Source organism: Hyperolius riggenbachi, chromosome 6, assembly GCF_040937935.1.
Source record: "Hyperolius riggenbachi isolate aHypRig1 chromosome 6, aHypRig1.pri, whole genome shotgun sequence".
In the NCBI taxonomy this organism is placed as follows: Eukaryota; Metazoa; Chordata; class Amphibia; order Anura; family Hyperoliidae; genus Hyperolius; species Hyperolius riggenbachi.
The window spans coordinates 208,669,416-208,692,235 of record NC_090651.1 but is presented as its reverse complement, the minus strand read 5'-3'; the positions used below and the strand labels follow the sequence as shown (position 1 = coordinate 208,692,235).

Here is a 22,820-nt window from a genome sequence, read left to right as displayed (position 1 = left end):
CGTTCAGACGTCGGGACGTCATAGGGAATCCCGATTCACCCCTTAGCGCTGCCTGGCCCTGATTGGCCAGGCTGCGCAGGGGGGTGGGGGAGGCGGCTCGGCGCGGCAGATTGCGGTGGATCGGCGGCGGCGATCGGAAGTTACAAGCAGCTAGCAAAGTGCTAGCTGCTTGTAACAAAAAAAAAATTATGCAAATTGGCCCAGCGGGGCCGGAGAAATCCTCCTGCGCAGGTTACCCCGAGCTGAGCTCGGGATAACCGGCAAGGAGGTTAAGTGTTCCCCTAGTTTTTTTTTTTTGTAGTAATGGCCCAGACAAAGACAAAATTTTAAATGTTAAAACTAAAAAATTTTATAATTTTATGAAAATATATGCTCATTTTTTATTTGATATCAGCAACTCGATTCAAAATAGTTGAGCAAGGTGCATGTGTGTTTTGTAAGTGAAACGTTGTCCTATCCTATTCCTGCCTGATGTAGGATTTCAGGTGTTTACATTATTGTGGCTTCTCCTTTATCATATTAGTGAGTACAGCACTAGCTTTTGAACTGTGTGTTGATTAAAAGACAGATGTTTCTTCTCCTCTTAAACCCAGAGTATGCAGCATTCATGATTTCCAAATCAAATTTTATATTTTGATTTGCCAGACCACTTGACAGTTTTTCCATTACAACTCAACCCATCAATAAATTACCTCAGGTTTAGAGAAGCAATCTTTCTAAATCCTGTTTATACATTTTTTTTTTCTGTAAACGGTTTTAACTTGCATTTGTGAATGTAGTAAAAAACTGTTCACAGACAGTGGTTTTTAAAGGAGCGTACACACGCAATACTTTCGCCAACGTCGCGTCCGCAAGACCCTCCCGCTGGGCGGACTTTCAGCCGACAGTAGCACGTGTGTACGCATTATCGGCAGACTGATAAGGCTGGTTCCGAACGATCCGCTCGTTGGCGAAAGTATGCCGTGTGTACGCGCCTTAAAAGTGTTTCTCAGCCTGTGCAGTGATTTCCACTACACAATCTTATCTATTTTCAATATAGCGTCCCAAGAGGGGCTGAAGATTATGGCCATCCAATACTGTCTTTCAGCCTTGTCCCTTGATACCATACTGTGCATGATAAAATCCCCAAATTCTTTGCAGTTTTAGGTTGAGGAACGTTTTGTTTACAGTACTCTATCCTTAATTCTGGAGTAATCAGCTCTTCCTTTCTAACCAATCATGTTACTGAGCTGATTCCATTTCACCTAAGGGCCCGTTTCCACTAGGAGCGGTGCAATGCGGCTACATAGCCGCATCACACCGCAGGTGTCCTGAAACACATGCACAGCAATGGAAGAGTTTCCACTGCGTGCATGTTGGGCGGAGCGATTCGCCCGCAGCCGCTTCCCATCTCCTCCATTGACTTCCGCATCGGGAGATGCGGCAGTGATACGGCCGGCGGCGGAAGCGATGCGGCTAAGTAGCCGCATTCGCATCATTTTGTAGTGGAAACGGGCCCTAATTAGTTAAAGTGGATCCGAGATAAACTTTTACTCATTGCAGAATTGTGTTCCTTTCATATAGTTTATAGGGCATTCCTCAAGCCAAATACTTTGTTTTGTTTTAATACTCTAATTCTCTATAAACTAAACAAGCCTCGCCCACAGCTTTTCACAGAGCCTTGGCACTGTAGCAAGGGATTATGGGAGCTCAGTCTGGGCAGGAGGAAGAAGAGGTTACTAGCCATTGATTTCAGAGGCAGAGGGGAGGAGGAGAGGGGACTGAATTTACACACAGGCAAGCTGATAGCATCTCCAGCACTCAGCCTGTGACAATGTGACAAACAGAACAAGGCTGCCCTTATTGTATTTGCTTGTATAGCGGGTGTGGTGGATCACACATAAGAGGACATTCTTTTTTGCTCTTTTGATTGTAAAAAGGGTTTTCCCAACTACTTATTACCTGCCCTCATTGTATCACAGGAATAATACATCATAAACTTTTGAAGCTGTTTGCAGCTAGATATGCTGTGTAAACTATGTAAACTTTAGATAAGATATATACACAAGTTACTTGTTATAGTTAGTTTTTCATCTCGGATCCGCTTTAAGATACTCTTTTGAGTTTTTTTTCTCACAACTTTTCCAGTCTTTTGTTGACCCATCCCAATTTTCCTAAATGTGTTGCTGGTATCGAATCCAAAATGAGCATTTTTTTAAATAAAACAACACAAAGCAAAGTTCTAAGTACAATATTGTATCATTGTCAGTTGAATACAGTATTTAATTGGTTTTAAGATCATTTCTGTTTTGTTTTTTTTTGTTTTTTTTTACATAGCATCCTAGCTGTTTTGAAAATGGGGGTTGTGCAATTGAGGTGCCTCAATTCCTTTGCTGGTTATATGAACACTAATCAGCTACATTTAGGCTAGTTACACACCGGGACGTTGCGTTATAGTGGACGTTATGGTCGCATAACGTCCCCTAACGCAACGCCTGCCGCTGTTGGTAGAGGACGTTGAGTGAGCCGCGTTAAGCAGCTCTATCCGCATTAGGGCAGTGAGAGTGGCGCTGATTGGCCGGCGGGACCACGTGATGCGGAGTGAAGTGCAGTGCATATTGAGTAGCCATGTGCGCGGCTACGTAGCGGCCTCTCCCCGCCTCCTCTCCGCCCCAACACTGAGCATGCGCAAACAGTCTAACGCGGCTTAAGCTGCTGGAACTCCATAGTATGCTGCACGTTCTGAAGAACGTGCAGCATTACATGTAACGCAACGTGGGCAGTGTGAACAGCCCCATTGACTTTGTATTGCTGTGAGTTGGGGAGCGTTACAGGCTGCACTAACGTGCGCCTGTAACGTCCCTGTGTGGAAGCAGCCTTAAACCACTGACAATTGAACACAGTTAAAATAAATAACATTGTTTTTATCATTAGAATGGCACATACAGTATTATTGGACTGGATGTATTAGGAATGGAACATTCAGTTACTAAAGGATACCAGATATAAAAAGAAAAAACAAAAAAACAGAATATGCAGTGGGTAGGGGAGTAAGATCTAAAGGTGCGTACACACGCACTACTAAATGCAATGACGGGTCTGCCGGACCCTCCCGCTGGGCGGTCTTTAGCCGACAGTAGTGCGTGTGTACGCACTGTTGGCGGACTGATAAGGCTGTTTCTGAACGATCCGCTCAGCGGGCCGGACCCGTCGTTGCCGGTGGTAGTGCGTGTGTACGCACCTTAATACTTACCGCTCCTTCCGTTCCACTGAGTCAGCTGCTGTGATCCTGTAATCCTTACCAGCCACGGGGAAGCAGAGAGGACATACTGCGCATGTGTTTGCGCAGTTTGTCCGGAATTAAAGTCAGTAGAGTCGTCTGACTTGCGGAGAAGACCGGGAAGGATTACAGGAGAACGGCGACTGACTGAACGGAAGGAGCGGTAAGTATTAGCTCTTACTCCCCTATGCACTGCATATTAGGTTTTTCGACAACTGGTATTTTTTAATCCTAATAATCCTAACATTTGTATAGCGCTTTTCTCTTGTCTGACTCAAAGCGCTCAAGAAGTCGTACCTAAGGACTTTTTGCTGAATAGGTACTGACCCTGTGTTGCGCTGATCCACCTTTTGCGCAATTTTCAGGTACTGACCCTAGCCAGGATTCAAAGCCTGTTCTCCCATGTCAAAGACAGAGCCCTTAACCAGTACACTGGTTATTGATGGTGATAAGTTAGAAGCAGGAAAACTGGACAAGCATAAGGTTATTGGTGACTTTGACAAGCGCCAAACTGGAATAGCTAGTCTGGGTTATTGCAAGTCTTGTGGGGTGTTCCTAGAATGCAACCACCAAAACTAGTTCAAGGAAGAACAACCAGTGAACCAGCAACAGGGTTATATGCATTATATGTGCCTCATTGATGTTTATGGGGTGTTATGGCTTGCCCAAAAAGCTAATGCAGCACAAAATCTATTTAAAAATAAGAATATGTTAATCAATGTTGGCTGTTTAACCTCTTGAGGACCACAGGCTTACACTTAGAATTCAGTGCTATGCAGCTTTAACAGCTCGTTGCAGAGACATACAACTTAGCACACACATTCATTTTTCCTCCTTTTGTTCCCACCAACAGAGATTTCTGTTGGTGGCATCTGATTCCTGCTGCGAGTACATTTTTTTAAATGAATTAATTAAATGTTTTTTTTTTTTCATTTCCCTCCCTCCGTTGGAGATCCAGCTTAAAGGGAACCTAAACTGAAAAGGATATGGATTTGTCCTTTTTAAATAATACCAGTTGCCTGACTCGCCTGCTGATGCTGTGTCTCTAATACTTTTAGCAACAACCCCTCAACAAGCATGGGGATCAGGTGCTTTGACTGAAGTCAGACTGGATTCGCTGCATGCTTGTTTCAGGTGTGTGAATCAGCCACCACTGCAACCAAAGAGTTCAGCAGGACTGCCAGGCAACTGGTATTGTTTAACAGGAAACATCCATATCCCTCTCAGTGTAGGTTCCCTTTAAGGATCACCTCTCATAGCCATCAGCCTATGAGAGGGCTCTGATTCTGAGCCACTCCAGGAGACAGCCAAGTGACAGAGCATTCCCCAATACAGCGCTGTGGTCCAAATCGATTGCGGGCTGGCAGGCTCATCACGGATCCCCACAATATTTGTTTACGGGAGCTCGTGCTAGAGTGGGCGCAAGCTCCCTGCAAATCTCGTGCATTGCGAGAAGAGGCACATATGCGTCCTGGAGGAACAAGAGAGCCACTCTGCAGCCGCCATCCTGCCTGCATTAGGCGGTCGCAGAGTGGTTAATTGATTCAAATGTTCCTTTGTTTCCGTTTAGAGTACAGAGGGGGGGAAGGGGGCACTTGAGTGGTACAATCGAGGTTCCAATACTGTTGTTGTACTGCACCGCTGAATAGTAATAAACTGGTTGCACCAGTGGCATGATCAATATTTCTGGTAAAATCTAATCCTGAGTGATGTAAGGATATGATCAATATTTTTTGGTTGAATTTCTGTTAGTTAAATATTAATCATACCTAAAGGTTGGAATGCATTAGTAGATATTTAAATCAATAAAAAAATTGAATGTAGTGATAATAAGCCCCTTGGCCAACGTGGAATAGTGTTGATGCTTGACCATTGATGGTTGGCTGGGAATCGGCAGGAGGGGGTTTAGAGTGGTATGAGAACAAAGCTGCATTAGCTTTTCACTGCATCAAGCACTACAGGGCTAGTTGCTGCAGCCATCCAAGGAGGAATATTAGATCAGATAATATATATATATATATATATATATATATATATATATATATATATACATATACATACATATATATATATATATATATATATATATATATATATATATATATATATAGGTCTCTCCTAAGATCTGATCTAATAAAGAGTGGGACAAGATAGCAAGGTGGAAGATGGTTCATATCCGGCAGCCATCCATCGTTTATGACAGGGCTGTCCAATAGGTGGATCGTGATCTACCAGTTGATCGCGACCGCCTGCTGAGTAGATCGTGGCTGCGTCCTGTCAAATTCTGTTGCCCTGCAGCCACAGCTATCAGATTTCTGTCAGAAGCCTGTCAGATCGAATCTTACAGAAATCTATCTGATATTTGCCCCACACTAGGAACAGAATTCCAAAAGATTTCATTGAAAATAGATGGAAATGCATTATTGCATTATTTAGTCCAATGCAATTTACGAGCCATCGATCTGCTGCCAGCAGCCGATCGGCCTAGACTTTACATCCGGACCGATCAAGCAAATCGATCAAAATCGGCCGGAAATCAATCGCTTGAGCTATCGATCATGCTTCCTGCTGCATCGATTTCTAACCAATTCGATCATAGTGGTCGAATCGGCCATTGATCGTTGGTTGAAATCGAACAGTGTATGAGCCCCTTAAATACATACTTATAGCTGGGAATACACGGTTCGTTTTTGAGGTGATTAAATGGTTTGATAATTTCCGACATGTCCGATCTCCCTTTCGATTCTTTCGCCGCTCAATTTCTGATAGAAATGAATGGAAAAAGATAATAAAAACGAGCGAAAGATAAGAGAATTGACTGCAGAATCGAGCAGCAAAACCGATTTGAGAGGAGAATCGAGAGCCAGAAAGGAACCATGTATTCCCAGCATCACATATTCCTTCCAGCCTTACCACTTTCAAGCACCTATTTTTTCCTCCAATAGACAATGCAGATGATAGGATCAGGTCATGTGGGGAGGAGACAGATCTATAATCTCCTAAATCCTTATCTACCTTGGAAATTAGAGACTTGCTAGAGCTCAATGGGAGATTGTTACTAGGAATAAGCACAGTGGGAGAAAGAACCTTTGATACCACTTATCTGCATTGCCATTTTTTTATATTTTCCTTCGCGATTTAAAGCCCTCTCTACACCATGCAATGTCACGTGCGATCAATCATATTCGATTGGATCAAATTCGATTAGATCCATTAAATCCGACATGTCTGATCGGGATTCGATCGATCATGTGATCGATTTTGCATTGAAAACTAACCAAAGTTGATCACACAATCGATCGAATCCCGAACGGACATGTCGGATTTAATCAAGCTAATCTAATTCGATCCCATTGAATTAGATCAATTGCACGTGAAATTGCATGGTGTAGAGGGGGCTTTACACAAGTTCACACCTTCATCTATGTATGTCAAATAGCACTTGCATTTATGAGTTTCAAGGTTCTGTTGATTACAATAACTGAACATAAAGACTATTTTTCTCACATTCCGTGTACTTGTCATGCAATATGCAATGGTTTAGACCTTATGCTGGGAATACACCATGAGATTTTTTGGCAGATAGATGGTTTGATAGATAATTTCTGACATGTCCGATCTGATTTTCGATCGATTACTCATAGAAGTGAATGCAAATCGATTTGAAAAATGATCGGAAAATCGATCAGAAAAACAATCGGAAATTTGATCAGAAAAACAATTGGAAAATCGATCTGACAGTAAATCTGCAATCTCATAGTGTATTCCCATCTAATAGATAATGTCCAATTGGATTGCTTTAGATTTTGCAAAAGATTTTAGGTACTCATCAAAGCAAAATCTATTGCAAAATGTATCTGAAACAATTTGACGTCTACACATGATGCAATTTCTTATTAGATCTATCAGATAGATGGGTCGATAAATCATTCCCGACAGATCCAATCGGATTTCCGATCGTGTTTCTGATTGATTTTCTGATCACTTTTATGCAAATCGAACAGAAAAATTATCGGAAATCAGATCGGACATGTCGGAAATTATCTATTCGACCCGTCTATCTGACAGGAAATTGCATGGTGTGTACCAGGCTTAAAACTAATGGTGCCTAGAGAAAAGTTAGCAATTTTACCTTAGAAAAAACATAAACATTGGTGACATTTCAGCTTAAGAAGCTAAGTGGATTAGGGGTGAAATGTCTTCTAGAAAACCTAGCAGTAGAGTATTGTATCGTGTTAGCCATCAGTAAAAGCAGGAAGTTTTGAATCAGAATGATACCATTTATTGGCCAACTTAAAAGAAAAAGATTAAGCTTTTGGCTATAAGCCTTATGCTGGGAATATCGCGAAGAATCGTTCCGATAGGTGCCTTTGATGATAAAAGTTCGACATGTCCGATTCTCCGCTAGATTCTGTTCCGCTCGATTTCTCATAGAAGTGAATGGAAAAAAGATAAGAAAAATGAAGCCAAGATAAGAGAATTGAGCAGAGAATCAAATGGCTAATAGATCGCGTGGAAAATTGAACGCGAAAAACGTAATGTGTATTCCCAGCATTAGTCAGACTTTATTCCTGTAGAGTCTACGTGAATAGCGTCTGAAGAATGCTTATTAGCTGGTTGGCCAATAAAGGGTATTGTTCTTCCTACTTACAGAAAAGGACTTGATGTCTTTCTACTAGATATAAAACTCTGCATAAACGAAAACCTTAAGAGTTGTCTAGTTCACTTTCAGACCCTCTGACTTTGATTTCTTCCTTCACAAAGATACCAGCAACTCTCAGAGATAAAGGATTCTGGTATGATGGTGACCTGGTGGGACATTATATTACCAACAAAGACTTTTTTCCCACTAGATCTGTATGTAGCAATACCATGTTCTTACTCTACAGTATATTTAGCATCCTGAACAGTTGCCATGCTTCTCTTTCACAGACCCACGGGAATGGACGGACTCTCATGTCAGGGACTGGGTGTCATGGGCGGTGAATGAGTTCTCCCTAAAGGGTGTAGAACTACCGAAGTTCTGCATGAGTGGTGCGGCACTCTGTGCTCTGGGGAAGGAGTGCTTCCTGGAACTGGCACCGGACTTTGTTGGAGATATCTTATGGGAACACCTGGATATTTTACAGAAAGGTAAGGCAGAAGGTCATTAATATCTGATTATACAGCTTGCTTTGTGATCTAACTCCCATGCAGGATTGCCTCTTGCAAACATTTAGATGATCTGTAAATATGTGTTTCCTGTGGCTCTTCTACTTTTACATAGCATGAAATTCCAGTAGACCCTATAGATGCAGGTTCACACAACACATGAAGAGCCACAGTATGCTAAAGGCGATCTACACTATAAGTTGTCTGAACTAGATCATGTAGCTTCATCCTGGAAGATGTTACCGTAATATCAGTACAGACATTGTGTGATTATTATATCAAGATGTGCACAGAAAAAGTCAATAAAAGTGCATTAGTTTTAACTGTTCTGTGAATCAAGGCATCTGATTGCAGGATGGGGGAGGAGGCGCCCATAGTATATATGTGTTATATTATGGAGTACGATAAGGCAAAACAAATAAAAAATAAAATAAAAAAGTCATGAAGAATAATAGATGGTCCTACCTTAAAAAAGTAGTCCATCCACTAGGTTATATAAGAAAAAAATACTTTATTAGTCACTTTTTAACAGACAACGTGTTTCGCGGAACAACCACTTCCTCAGGTCGAATGCTGTGCCATAAAAAACACACACAGGGCACTTAGGATAATACAAGATCTCTACTTCATATCAGTACTAAAATATAATAAGCAGGACAATGGCAATAAAATATAAAACAAAATTAAAAAAAAAACATTTCAATCAGTGAAGCATACATATATTGAAGCATATAAGTTAGTTGCGAGCAAGGCTCATACTAAATAGATGAGTCTTTTAGGTAGGTATGGGGGGCGTCAATGGAGCTCAGTGCTATGCGGGACTGAGAGACTAAAATAGCTATATTATATATAAAACAACCGGGGATGCAAGTGGGGACAGGGTCACCCGTACTCAGGTGGTCTCTAAGAGCGTAGTTATTACCAGTGAGGAAGGAAGTACATGTAGAGTGGTTGTTGAAAATTTGGATATATATATACATTTTCCCGACCTACGGTAACTATTGTCAAACAGCCAAGCTCGCTTTTACTTCAACAACCAATCAGTGTTGAAGGGGGGAATGCAGCAGATTTGCTTTTGGCAGCTGACTTGTATTTACCAAACTCCCACATAGAATCCTCATTAAAATACTGGTGTATAGAATAGCCAGGCACTAGTACAGTCATGCTAGGAGGGAAACATTCCGTTATCTGTGGATGAGAGCAGCTTGTTAACTGACAATGATATGTCTGTGTTTCTCAGTGAACTTCAGTATAGTAAATGCCTCGTGACAATGGCGGTATTCACATGCAGCCTCTTTAAAAGGGGCCGAATTACAAAATAAATGCCACAGATGGATACACTTTATTCCTTCTCCATGTCCATTCAACCAGCAATCGAATATGTTGCATGGCCAGATACCGAGACATTATCAATGCTCAGATTAACCTTTCCATTTTTAAAACTTGACAAAATGAAAAATTATACACAAAGGGCCTGATTTATGAAGGTCCTATAATGCCGCTGGGATTATTAGAGAAAAGTACATGATTCTGTAAATTTCTTTTCTTTTTAATGTATATTTTGTGGATTATATCATCATTGTTTATATCAGCATTGCACTGTGAATAAACCCTTTTTGCATTGTTAACTATTGTTAACTATTTTATTATCTGGTTTGTTGGGTTTGTAGTGCTGACTTCCTATGTCAATGGCAGATACTGCTTGGCTGGACTGAAGAGCAGTCTATGTTCTGTCCAAACTCCTCCCTCTGTCCAATCAACAAGAACATCATGTAGACAAGGAGGAGTTGGGAGGGACAGCAATCTGTCTTTCCCTTTGTGCTGCTGCTTAGAGAATTACTTTTTACTGTCCTGTTGTTCCCTACTGCGTGTAATACAATATTTACCAATTTCACACTCTCCCCATTTTCTTTACGAAAATGTAAAATAAGAGCAGTAAGAAATGTTTTTTTTTTTTGTATTGCAGGCAGGTAAATGTAGCATTTATAAACACAAACTTTATTACACAAGTAGCAGTCTAGATTCTTCAGAACTGTAGCTGCAATTCTGGCCACAGAGAGTTTTTTTTAAACAGGAGGGGGGGGGGGGAGGATGTGGATGTGTTCAGCAGATGGCTCTGCTGAGTGCTGAGGTAGTAACTCCCATTCTGTTGACAGCCCCATAGTGTGTGCATAGATCTCTGGGTCACACAAGTGACTTTTCCAGTGGGAATGCAACTGGAATAGCTGCATATCCTGGTTGGAGTAAGCATATAAGGTGTCCCACAGTGCATCACTGCTGAATTTTCAAATATTCCCTTTATTGTCACTGAAAGCTAAGCACACCTCCATAACCGCTGGAATGCAAAAAAGTGTCAGCTTGTTAATTAGTACAGTACAGTTAGTATAGACTGTTTTAAACAGATTGGTTCTCAGTGCAAGAAATGGATTAATATGGCTTGTTGGTCTTTTTTAGTCCCTTACACACTCCTAGGAGTTCTGGTTCACCAGGAGTACAGTGTAGTGTCCACTCTGATGTTTCGCCGTGGACTGGCTGGAGACCGGGGAGGATGTGCTGCCCGGGTTTATCACAGACTGCACAGTAGTGTGCCCCGCTTACTGCATCGGATCCCACGGAACCGATGCAGCTTGACAAGTGTGAACGTCTCCTATTTATAAAATAGGTGTTCACTTGATGAGCGGAGAACGGACAAAAAATGTCCACTCTCCGCTCTAGTGGGAACAGAGCCTAATAAAGTTAACATTCATCCTACAACTGACAGTGTCTAATCTTTTATCATGTCTGTGTTCACAGATTCAAAGCTCTATCAGACAAGTGACCTCACACCAGGATATTCTGAGGCCAGATACACTTCTGACTACTTCATTAGTGAGTATTATTATTATTATTATTATTATTATTTTTTATTTATATAGCGCCAACATATTCCGCAGCGCTTTACAAAGCACAATAAGACGACAAGGGGAACATAGATACAACTAACAAATATACAGCAGAGTTCCAAGCAGCACAAATATTGTTACAAAAACAGTAAACATTAGGAGGATGACCCTGCCCTTGCGAGCTTACAATCTAATGGGTAGTTGGGGACACACTAGGTAAGGGGGTGGAGGATGGATGAGGCAGTGATTCTTTGCCTCTGATTACATTGTGACAAATAAGTAAATAAAGGGCTATAGAATGTTATAAGCTTGTCTGAAAAGGTGTGTTTTAAGAGTGCATTTGAAGATGTCCAGGTTTGGAGCATGACGTATAGGCTGTGGAAGAGAGTTCCAGATAAGGGCTGATGCTCGTGTAAAGTCCTGGATGCGAGCATGAGAGGAGGTGATCAGCTTAGAGGCCAGGAGAATTTCTTGGGAGGAGCGAAGGTTGCGGGAGGGACAATATCTTGAGATTAGTGAGGAGATGTATGGAGGAGACAACTCATGGAGGGCTTTGTATGTTAGAGTCAGGAGTTTGAACTGGATCCTCTGAGTAATGGGTAACCAGTGGAGAGAATGGCACAGTGGGGCTGCATCGGAAGAGCGTGTGGAAAGGTGAATGAGGCGGGCCGCTGCATTTAGAAGGGATTGGAGAGGAGCTAGCCTGTTTTTTGGTAGGCCACAGAGCAGGGTGTTGCAGTAGTCTAGGCGGGAGATGATTAAGGCATGAACAAGCATTTTGGTGGCCTCTTGTGTGAGGAAGGGACGGATACGGAATATATTTTTGAGCTGGAAATAGCAGGTGGTGGTTAATGAGGCAATGTGAGGTTTAAAGGAGAGCTCTGAGTCAAGTATAACCCCCAAGCAGCGGGCCTTAGTGGTTGAGGTTATTGGGGTGTTGTCTACCGTTATGGTTGCAATTGGTGGGGGTGTAGATAGCAATGGTGGAAAAATCACAATTTCCGTTTTAGTCATGTTGAGTTTGAGGAAGCGGGAGGACATGAATGCAGAAATGGCACGTAGACAGTCGGGGACTCTGGATAGTAATGAGGACAGGTCAGGAGCTGAGAGATAGATTTGGGTGTCATCCGCATAGAGGTGATACTGGAAGCCAAAAGAGTTAATTAGTTGTCCCAGGCCACGGGTGTAGATTGAGAAAAGAAGTGGCCCAAGAACAGAGCCTTGAGGTACACCAACAGACAGGGGGTGTGGAGAGGACTTGGTGTTAGAGAAGGAGACAGTGTAAGAGCGTCCAGAGAGATAAGAGGAGATCCAGGAATGTGCTTGTCCCTTGATTCCTAAAGATGACAGTGTGTGCAGAAGCAGAGCATGATCAACTGTGTCAAAGGCAGAGGAAAGGTCAAGGAGTATTAGAATGGAGAACTGGCCTTTGGATTTAGCTACCAGTAGGTCATTAGCAACTTTCGTGAGGGCAGTTTCAGTGGAATGGTGTGTGCGGAATCCAGATTGAAAGGGGTCAAGTAAGGAGTTGGTAGAGAGAAAGGCAGACAATTCTGAATGGATGTGACGTTCCAGCAGTTTAGAAGCAAAGGGGAGGAGCGAGACAGGACGGTAGTTGGATAGAGAAGTTGGATCAAGAGAGGGTTTTTTGATAAGTGGTGTGATGATAGCTTGTTTGAATAAGGAAGGAAAAGTGCCAGTGGAGATAGAAAGGTTGAATAGAGTTGTTAGAGCGGGATTAAAGGAGGAGGAAAGCTGGGGGATTAGATGAGAGGGAATGGGGTCCAGGGCACAGGTAGTGAGATGCGTATCAACAGGCAAATAATTGGTGCAGCTATGCTATCAACCTCATTGAATGTAATCAGCTAAACAGTTGTTTTGTGTGGGCCTTTGCCAGTCATAAAACAATTCAGTCTTGTTTATGACATCTTTACTGTGCAAGAATAGTCCCTATACAATCCTTCTTGGTGGAGTGTGCAGAATACATCAGTGTTTCTCATCCACCCTCCACTGTAAAGGCCATACTAGTCCAACTCTTTACGGTAGACTTTGTGTTACTAAATTATCTGCGTATTTTGCACAAAACAAGCAAAATCTCCCAACTAATTCCCTGCCTTAAACCACTACTGAAGTGAGAGGAATGTGTAAGCTGTCATATTTATTTTCTTTGAAACAATGTAAATTGCCTGGCTGTACTCCATATAAATCTCAGTTCAGGGGTACTTTAAGTTGCTGGTTAATTAACCAGCTGCTAGACAATTGATTAACAAATACACAATTTTATTGGCTGAGTTTCTATAGGTACCTGGGTCAGTGGAATTTTTTTTTTGTTGCTCCTCACTACTTCCCATGGACATTGTGTTGATAAAGTTATGCGCTACAATGGTCAGCTCTAGACTGTGTTATAATTAGTGATGGTCAAGTAGATGCAAATAACTTTGAGTTGATACAAATGTATGCAAATTTATGCAGCTTGAAAATGAACCAATCAAAATTTACCTCAGCAGGATTTGATTGGTTCATTTTCAAGCAGCATAAATTGGCATATACATTTGCATCAATACCAAGTTATTTGCATCTACTTGACCATGCAAGTGTCTGTGTAAGGCCCTATATCTAAGCCTGAATCCGGGCTGAATCTGCAGAATTTCCCTGCAAGCGAGAGGGGCAGGGAAACGCTGCCTATCGTTACTATGGGCTTGCCATCCAGATCGCACCACAGCGTGAATTTAGATGGCATGCTGCAGATTTCTGCTGAACACAGCCGAATAAGTAGAGCTATGCATGTCACAGCTTAGCGATTTGGGCTGTGGTTGTGCAGCAGAATGGAAGCTGCAGCCGAATCGGAAATGGCCATGGCTCCTAGTGGGAACCAGCTCTAAGTACTGCTCTGTACTCTGTATCACGGTCAGATAGACTGTATAAATCAAAAATAATAATAATGATACTTCTGGTAGTTATTATGGTAGCAGCCACAGCAGACTTTGTACGTGTGTGCATGACCTCAGCCTTTCTTCTATTGCAGGTTATGGAACAGAACATGCACAGTGTGTCCCACCTTCTGAATTCTCAGAACCCAGCTTCATAACAGAATCCTACCAGACTCTCCACCCCATCAGCTCAGAGGAGCTCCTGTCATTGAAATATGAAACAGAATACCCGTCACCAGTTCTCAGAGACCCTCTACAGCCTGACTCTCTTCAGGGAGATTACTTCACCATCAAACATGAAATTGTTTCACAAGACAACATGTGCGTGGGGAGGATCAGCCGAGGTAAGTAGTGATCTCTAACTGCGCTGTCCAATAGTGATGACTTTGCCACCATGCCGCACCTTTGATATTAGCAAGTTTGAGTTTGACATCCACTCATACAACTCAGATCAAACGCCTAAAGTCTGATAAAAAGGTTAATAAATATACAGTATATGAATACACTCTGGAGAATTAGATTGGCTGCCATGAGACAATAAAGACAGCTTTTATTTCAGAGCTCATAACCAAAACTTCATTCATTTTTTTTTAACCATAATCTGCAAAATTCCAATTTGTGACAGTGTTAGGTCAGGTCAGTCATATGAGCAGCAGCTGAACTTTGGATAGTAAGAGAAGACACTTCCATTCATTTGGTATCTTCAGTTGTGACATCTGAGCTGCAGTAACTTGGCATCCATGTTAAAATGGGTGAAATCGGCCATTCAATTTGCGCAAGGATCTAATATGTTGCCCAAAGCGTTTCCATGCTGTTGTCTTAATGCAGACCTACAGTATAGATACAAATCAAACTTTACACAAATCATTTGAGCTCATGGCCAGTGGGGAGAGAAAACATCTTTGTTTAGGTGTCTTCATTTAGCATCTGAATCTAAAGCTACGTACCCACTGAAAGAAAGATTGTGTGAATCACCCGACGAAACAATCATTTCACAATCTATCTTTCATGATGTCTACGCGGCTTTATGTGAATGTGTCCGATATGGTAAATTATCTGATTGTTAAACGATGTGGGACAAGAACGGTAGACTTTGCAGACACATTGTTTAATTCATAGCTCTATACACACTGCCGATTTGATCCGTCAAGACAGTCATTCGAAACGTACAAGGGTCACTGTAGAACATTCAGCGAAACATGTAGTTTGCTTCATTTTTTTGTCCTGCTGATATCTGAACAACCGTCGTTAGTTTTGTACAATTTTTTTTTATATTGCTGGTACGAGCCACAAGCTATAGTAACCAACCCCCTACCCTTAACTGTTCTACCGCCAACTAGTTCAGAATTAGCCCATAACCAATAAATGGCTCAGTTTATCACTTTCCTACATCTAGAAATGATATCTGTGGAAGCCTATTAAGGTGGCCATACAGTACATCGATTGACCATCCGATTCGGTTATTATAACTGAATTGGATGAAAATCGGTGCCACCAAGTGCATGCCTGACCGACAATGCGACCAATTTCGGGACAAAAATTGGTTGCATTCTTGATCGCGCATGCTGCAAGTTGTTGGGCAGACTTGCTTGATCGGGTGCGCGGCAGGAACGGCGTGCAATTTTCTGACGAATCCTAATGTAAGTGTGCCCCGTGTAAAGTATACATTACCTGTCCACGGACCCTGATTGTCCCTCAGCTGCTCCAGGTGCATTCTCTCCTTAAACGCACGCCCAACGTGGTTTCCTAGTAAGGGCGCGTGTGAGGTCAAACCACGTGGGGTACTAGGAAACCACGTGGGGCACGCGTGTATGCAGTGGAGGTGTCCCAGAAGGCAGTGGGGGACAAGCAGAGGCCGCGGACAGGTAATGTATATTTACACGGGGCATGGGGGACTTTCACATTACGGAGGCATAGCTGCAGATGTAGCGCACAAGGCCCATTCCGGATCCATTTCAGCATGAAATTGATCTGAAATCGGCCTGCAGTGTATGGACAGCTGACAGATCTCTCTCTTATTGAATCTTTTAAGAGAGATTTGTCTCTTGGTCGAATCTGCCCATACATCGCTAGATTTATGGCTACCTTTACAGTAACAAAGGCCTAATAACAGCCTTGGTTATACTGTAACTGACAAGTAATGAAAACTTATTGTCCCGGATTCAATTAACTCAATTAAAGACATTTTTACACCAGTGGGTTGGTTCACACAAACTTGTCTAATGAATTATTTCTGTTTAACTTCAATACTACTGTACTCTTTTTGCCTCTTTTTCATACTTTGTTGTTTGTTGGGGGCTTAAAAGTTTTCCTTAATAAGGTGAAACAGATAGATAAGAGAAAAAATGCATCAGATGAGACAGATAAGGAGAAATAATTCATCCTCTAGCAGTCACCAACAAGAAAAAAAGAATACTTAAACTAGGCTGTACCTAATTCACTTAAAGAGGAACTTTAACCTAAGATTTAAGTTCATCCCAATCAGTAGTTTATAACCCCATTGCCATAGGAAATATTTACTTTTTCTCAAATAGATCATCAGGGGTCCCCTTTATGGCTGATTTTATAGTGAAACCCCTCCCTCAGTGTTATGTCATGACTATGGTCCTGACAGTTTGCTGGGAACCATGTTGCATTGTGGAAATGTATGGCTTTTTCCAACTGCCAAGCAAGCAATATCTCCAGTGGCGTAGCTAAGAAGCTGTAGGCCCCGATGCAAGTTTTACAATGGGGCCTCGCAAGCACTCTATACATAACAATTGATACAGCGCACCAAAACCTGCCAATGGCAACTACAGTGTCTGAGGTGCAAGAAGGGGATGGGGAGCAGTTTGTTAATGATTACCACTATTCAAAGTAGCTATAGAAGTGATTATTATGAGCACAGGACCAATAGAGATCTAATACTGCAGTTGAGGGAGGGCCCTTCAGGGCCCCTCTGGCCCAAGGGCCCCGATACGGTCGCAACCTCTGCAACCCCTATTGCTACGCCCCTGAATATCTCCCTCTGTGCATAGAACTCTCTGTAAATGAAGAATTTGTACAGATCACCTGGCAGAACTAAAGATGTCACCACCAGTGATAAATTCCAGAATGTAAATCTGGGAGAGGAAAGATTTTACAATGGGCAAACTCTGACTAAATAATCTATAAATGCAAGTTGTAGAAAATAAGCAATTGTATTCATTATGTAATTTTCACTATAGTTCCTCTTTAAAGTGTACCAGAGAGGACTATAATGTGGGTATTTATACTTACCTGGGGCTTCCTCCAGACCCATAAGGTGCGTGGGCTCCCTCGCCGTCCTCTCCGGCTGCTGTTTTCACTTGTAATCTCTCCTGTTAATCTGGCCAGTCGCGGCCAGTTGTGTGCTTCTGCGCATGCGTGGCCAGCCAGATTACCGGAAAGATTACAAGACAATGGAGAGGCCGGAGAGGATAGTGAGGGAGCCCACGCACCTCATGGGGCTGGAGGAGGCCCCAGGTAAGAATAAATACCCATAATGGTTGTCTCTGGTTTGATATTACATTTCTTAACTACTTTATATTTTTTCACTTGCAAGGTGCTAAAATGTTTTCTGGGGATAGGATGAGACAATATCTCCTGTGAGAAAATGCAGAAGAAATGTTAATTGATTCATGGCCTTTGTGATGCACTTTAATGCTAGGTACACACCATACATTTTTTGCGTTCGATAAATTACATCATGTCCAATATTTCTTCCGATCGTTTTTCTGGTTGATTTCTCATAGAAGTGAATGGAAAACAATAAGAACAATGGGCGGAAGATAAGAGAATCGAGCGGAAAATCGCCCGGAAAAAAACGATCGGATGGAAAATCGAGCGGAAAAAATGTATCGTGTGTACCTAGCATAAGACAATGCTGTCATTCTTTTACTGCTTACAATAATGCACATTTGAAGCTCTTAAGGGCCGCATAAAATGGCAAGGAGGGCCACATTTGGCCTGCGGGCCTTGAGTTGGACACATATGCTCTAGAGATATTGATTAATTCATTAATCAGCAGCTACTGAGTTTGACTAAATTCATGTCAGTGGAAATTCACATACTTAATACTAGTCAGCACTAGTCCTGTGTTGGGGGGTAGGGGGCTTTTTGGGCTTTAATTAAAGAACAAAGAAAACTGTTCTTTTCCATCAGATAAGGTGTTACTGATTACTGACTTAGACAAAAAACAGAATTTAATTAAGATAAGAGTTAGGTGACAGCTGAGAAGATAGCTGTCTCTTGTAGTCCATGATTATCCACACTGACTGTCCTGTCCATTCACATATAGTGCTAGTTACCACTGTCACAGAAATCAGATGGTAAAAGGACATGCATAGTACAGTTTGACTGCCATCTGTTTCCCCACTGATCGATCTTCGGATCTTCGGCACAGTGGAGATTGGAAAATGCATGTGTTTCCTATGGAGAGTGGCAGCAGGAGAGGAACAGCAGGTTTCCTGTCGCAGGAGAATACAACTGGAACTAATCACTATTAGATCTCTATCCTTCACATTAGGGTTCACATTCCTGTACAGACATATGATTGTAACCTGGTCTAAACATAGATGATATCATCTAATGTCTCTATGGAGAATTTAAACGCAATACATCAGAATTAAGGTACCCATACATCTAACTATTTTGATGACTGATCGACCAGGAGACATATTTCTCTCTGATTGAATCTGATCGGAGAGAGATCTGATGGCCACCATAAACCTCGGGCAATTTCCCAATCAATTCAGCATGAATGTTTGCGAGAATCTGCCTTGTGATGCCGTCTCACTGCCCCTGCCCGCTCTACTCCTAATGTTTTATGTCCCCCATGCAGTTTTACTTTACCTGCTGCCATTCTTGTACTTCTAGATTTGCACCCCCATATTGGCCCAAAATTGGTCACATTGTCGATCGGGCATGCTCTTGGCGACACAAATTTTCATCTGATTTGATTATAATTTTGAAATCGATCGGCCGACGAGTTAAGTAATCTATGGGCACCTTAACCCGTAAAGTTGCCACACACACACACACACACACACACACACACACACACACACACACACACACACACACACACACACACACAATCCCAATACCATTTTTGTTTTATAATTAAATAGTTATCTGAGTTGAAAAAAACAACACGTACCCATCAAGTTCAATCTCTTGTACCTTAATCCAGAAGAAAGAAAAGCCACAAACCCTTGATTTCAATGACTGGCTCAGGGTATCACCTTCCTACACCTAGAAATCATATCTGTGGAAGCCCATCAAAGTAATGAAAGCCTAATGTTAGCTTTGGATATACAGTACTGTAGCTGGCAATGAATGAAAACTTATTGACCTTGATTCAATTAACGTTTCTCCCAGAGATGTATTCACACAAACTTATCTATTTAATTATTTCTCCTTAACTTCAATACTTCTGTACTCTTTTTGCCTTTTTTATACTCAGTTGCTTGTTGGGTGCTTAAAAGGTTTAATCAATAAGATGAAACAGATAAAGAGACAAAATGCATGATATGAGACAGCTAAGGAGAGATAATTCATGAAATAAGTGTTGTGAATCAACCCTTCTGGCAATAAAATACATTTTCAGTTACAAAAAAAGAAAAAGTACCGTATTTTTCGGACTATAAGACGCACCCAAGTTTAGAGCATAAATATCATGGAAAAAAAAATTATACTAAACCTGGTGCGTCCATGGTCCAGGAGCATCTTGTATATGTTCTGCCCCAATTATTGTCCCCCTTGTGCCTTCCTTGTACATCTTGTGTCCTTATTTCCTCCTGTATCCCCCATGTCCTCCTCTGTCCCCCTGTCCCTGCATACTCTGTCCTCCAGTGGCTTCTCTGATAAAATCACAGAAACTGCAAACTATTGCCATTAACTAATTAGCTCCTTTAGCAGCTCTTCAGCTGAGTCACGTCTATAGCAGCAGATCGCAAAGAAATCAGCCTCTCAGCTGGCTGGCCACTAGGATGATCGCATCCTAATATGGAGAGGGAAGACAGTGCTACCAGGAGGGTGCCTTGCTGGAGAGATGCTGCTTTTCATTACCAATGCCAGCAGGTGGCTTCCAGCATTCTGTGTCCCTTCCACCTGTCTTTGGCCCCCTCGGGTATCGCTGTCCCCCTGCCCATCATCCACTTTGGTGTACACTGTCCCCCCCAACCCCCCCTCTGGTGTCTGCTGTCCCCTGCCCATCATCCCCTCTGGTGTCTGCTGTCCCCCCCTCTGGTGTCTGCTGTCCCTGCCCATCATCCCCTCTGGGGTACACTGTTCCCCCTCTGGTGTCTGCTGCCCCCCTCTGGTGTCTGCTGTCCCCTGCCCATCATTCCCTCTGGGATACACTATCCCCCCTCTGGTGTCTGCTGTCCCCTGCCCATCATCCCCTCTGGTGTACACTGTCCCCCTACCCCCCCCCCCCTTTGGTATCCCTGTCCCCTGCCCATCATCCCCTCTGGTGTACACTGTCCCCCACCCCCCTCTCTGGTATCGCTGTCCCCCATCCCCGTGACCCCTCTGGTGTCTGTCATCCCCTCCGGTGTACACTGTCCCCCCCTCTGGTATCGATGTCCCCATCCTCGTGACCCCTCTGCTGTCCTCTGTCCCTTTAAAATAGAGAACGAGAGCGCTGCAGATTACTAGCAAGTACCGGTATATACACACCGAGGGAAGGGGCCACACATCTTCACATATCCCTCCTCCACTTCGGTGTCCTTTGCCCCTCCGACGGAAAACTCTGAAGGTTACCGGCATGTTTTTTCAGAACACGGGGAGGAGCCACACAGCTTCAGAACGCAATGCCCGATCAGGCAGGGGGCGCTGCGCGAGCCGGCCAATCACAGACTTCCCGATAGTCTCGAGGGCGGGACAAGGGCTCTATCAGCCGGGCTGGTGATTGGGAGGAAGCAGTGAGAAGAGAGTGCTGTGATTGGCCGTCTTGCGCAGCGCCCCCGGCCTGATTGGGTATTGCGTTCCGATGCTGTGTGGGTCCTTCCCGTGTTCTGAAAAAACTTGCCGATAACCTGCAGCGTTCTCTATCGGGGGGGGGGGGGGGGGGGGGCAAAGGACACCGGCGTGGAGGAGGGATATGTGAAGATGTGTGGCCCCTTCCCTCGGTGTGTATATACCGGTACTTGCTAGTAATCTGCGGCGCTCACAGTATCTATGTTAAAGGGACAGAGGACATCAAAGGGGTCACGGGGATGGGGACAGCGATACCAGAGGGGGGGGGGGGGGCAGTGTACACCAGAGGGGATGACAGCAGACACCAGAGGGATCAAGGGGAAGGACAGTGGCAGTCACAAAATTTAGTATTCGGACTATAAGACACACCAACTTTTCCCCCACCACCTTTGGGGGAGAAAAAGTGCGTCTTATAGTCCGAAAAATACGGTACTTGAAGTAGGCTGTCCCAAATTCACTTAAGTTTGATATTACTGGTATTTTACATTTTTTACACTTGAAAAATGCTAAAATGTTTTCTGTGGATAAGGTGAGACAATATCTCCTGTCACAAAATACAGGAGAAACATTAATTGATTCATGGCCTTTGTAATGTACTTTAATCAGCTGTCACTGTAGTAATGGGATGGTGTTTGTGGACAGGCAAACTTGGCGGACAGGAGTCCTTTGAAAGTATCGAAAGTCACGACAGCTGTGACCGCCTCACCCAGTCGTGGAGCAGCCAGTCATCATATAACAGTCTGCAACGTGTGCCTTCATATGACAGCTTTGATTCAGAGGATTATCCACCCACTCTGCCCAGCCACAGCCATAAACCTAAAGGAACGTTCAAGGATTATGTGAGGGACAGAGCTGAGCTGAATAAAGACAAGCCGGTCATCCCGGCTGCCGCCCTCGCTGGATACACAGGTAGGCTGGCATTGTGATGGAGGGTCCTTGTTGTGGTGCAGTACAGATTACGGTGGCTGAATGTGTCTCTTTCACGTGATGTGAATTAGTGAGCTACTCCATTGGTTAGCAGGTAACACTCCACAACAAGCTGGAATCTGCATTTTCCTTGAGCAGATACCCAGGCTCCTGCCTCGGGAAAAGCCTGTAGGTGACTTGGTGTATGCATCTGATCAGCCCCGTTTGTATGGGTGTGCAAATAGTGCAATCACCCAGGGCGCCGGATTGAGTGGCAGGAGGGGGGAAGCAGCAGTGGGGGAGAGCGGGCATAGCTAGTTACAACTCACCTACCACGATACCTGCACACAGCCTCTATCTTCTTCCTCTACCATCGTCCATCGCGTTGGTAACAGCGCCCCCTGTGATCCCCCGTGACGGCATGTCATCACAGGGGGTGTTCTTACCAATGCGACGGATTCCTGGGACAGGAAGGAGATAGAAGCTGCGGGGGATCGCAGAAGGAAGGTGAGTTGTAACTAGCTATGCCTGCTCCTCCCCGCTGCTGTGCCTATACTCAGGGCACCTACCTATCTAACCTATACTGGGGGAACCTACCTATCTAACCTAAACTGGGGGCAACTATACTGACCACCTATATTGGAAGCACCTACCTATCTAACCTATACTGGGGGAACATACCTATCTAACCTATAATGGTGGCAACTATAT

The 22,820-nt window shown here is 43.3% G+C and overlaps 1 protein-coding gene across 5 annotated transcripts in view; it reads left to right on the top strand.

Moving 5' to 3' along the window:
• Positions 1–22,820, top strand: part of ETS1 (ETS proto-oncogene 1, transcription factor) — a 75,406-nt gene that overhangs the window by 34,612 nt on the left and 17,974 nt on the right. For 4 of the 5 annotated variants that reach the window (XM_068240342.1, XM_068240343.1, XM_068240341.1 and 1 more), the window contains exons 3-6: positions 8,192–8,392; positions 11,204–11,278; positions 14,318–14,566; positions 21,846–22,112. In XM_068240342.1, coding sequence (XP_068096443.1) covers positions 8,192–8,392; positions 11,204–11,278; positions 14,318–14,566; positions 21,846–22,112 — 792 coding nt within the window. The remainder of the gene's footprint in view (positions 1–8,191; positions 8,393–11,203; positions 11,279–14,317; positions 14,567–21,845; positions 22,113–22,820) is intronic. The other variant, XM_068240344.1, reaches the window with a different exon arrangement.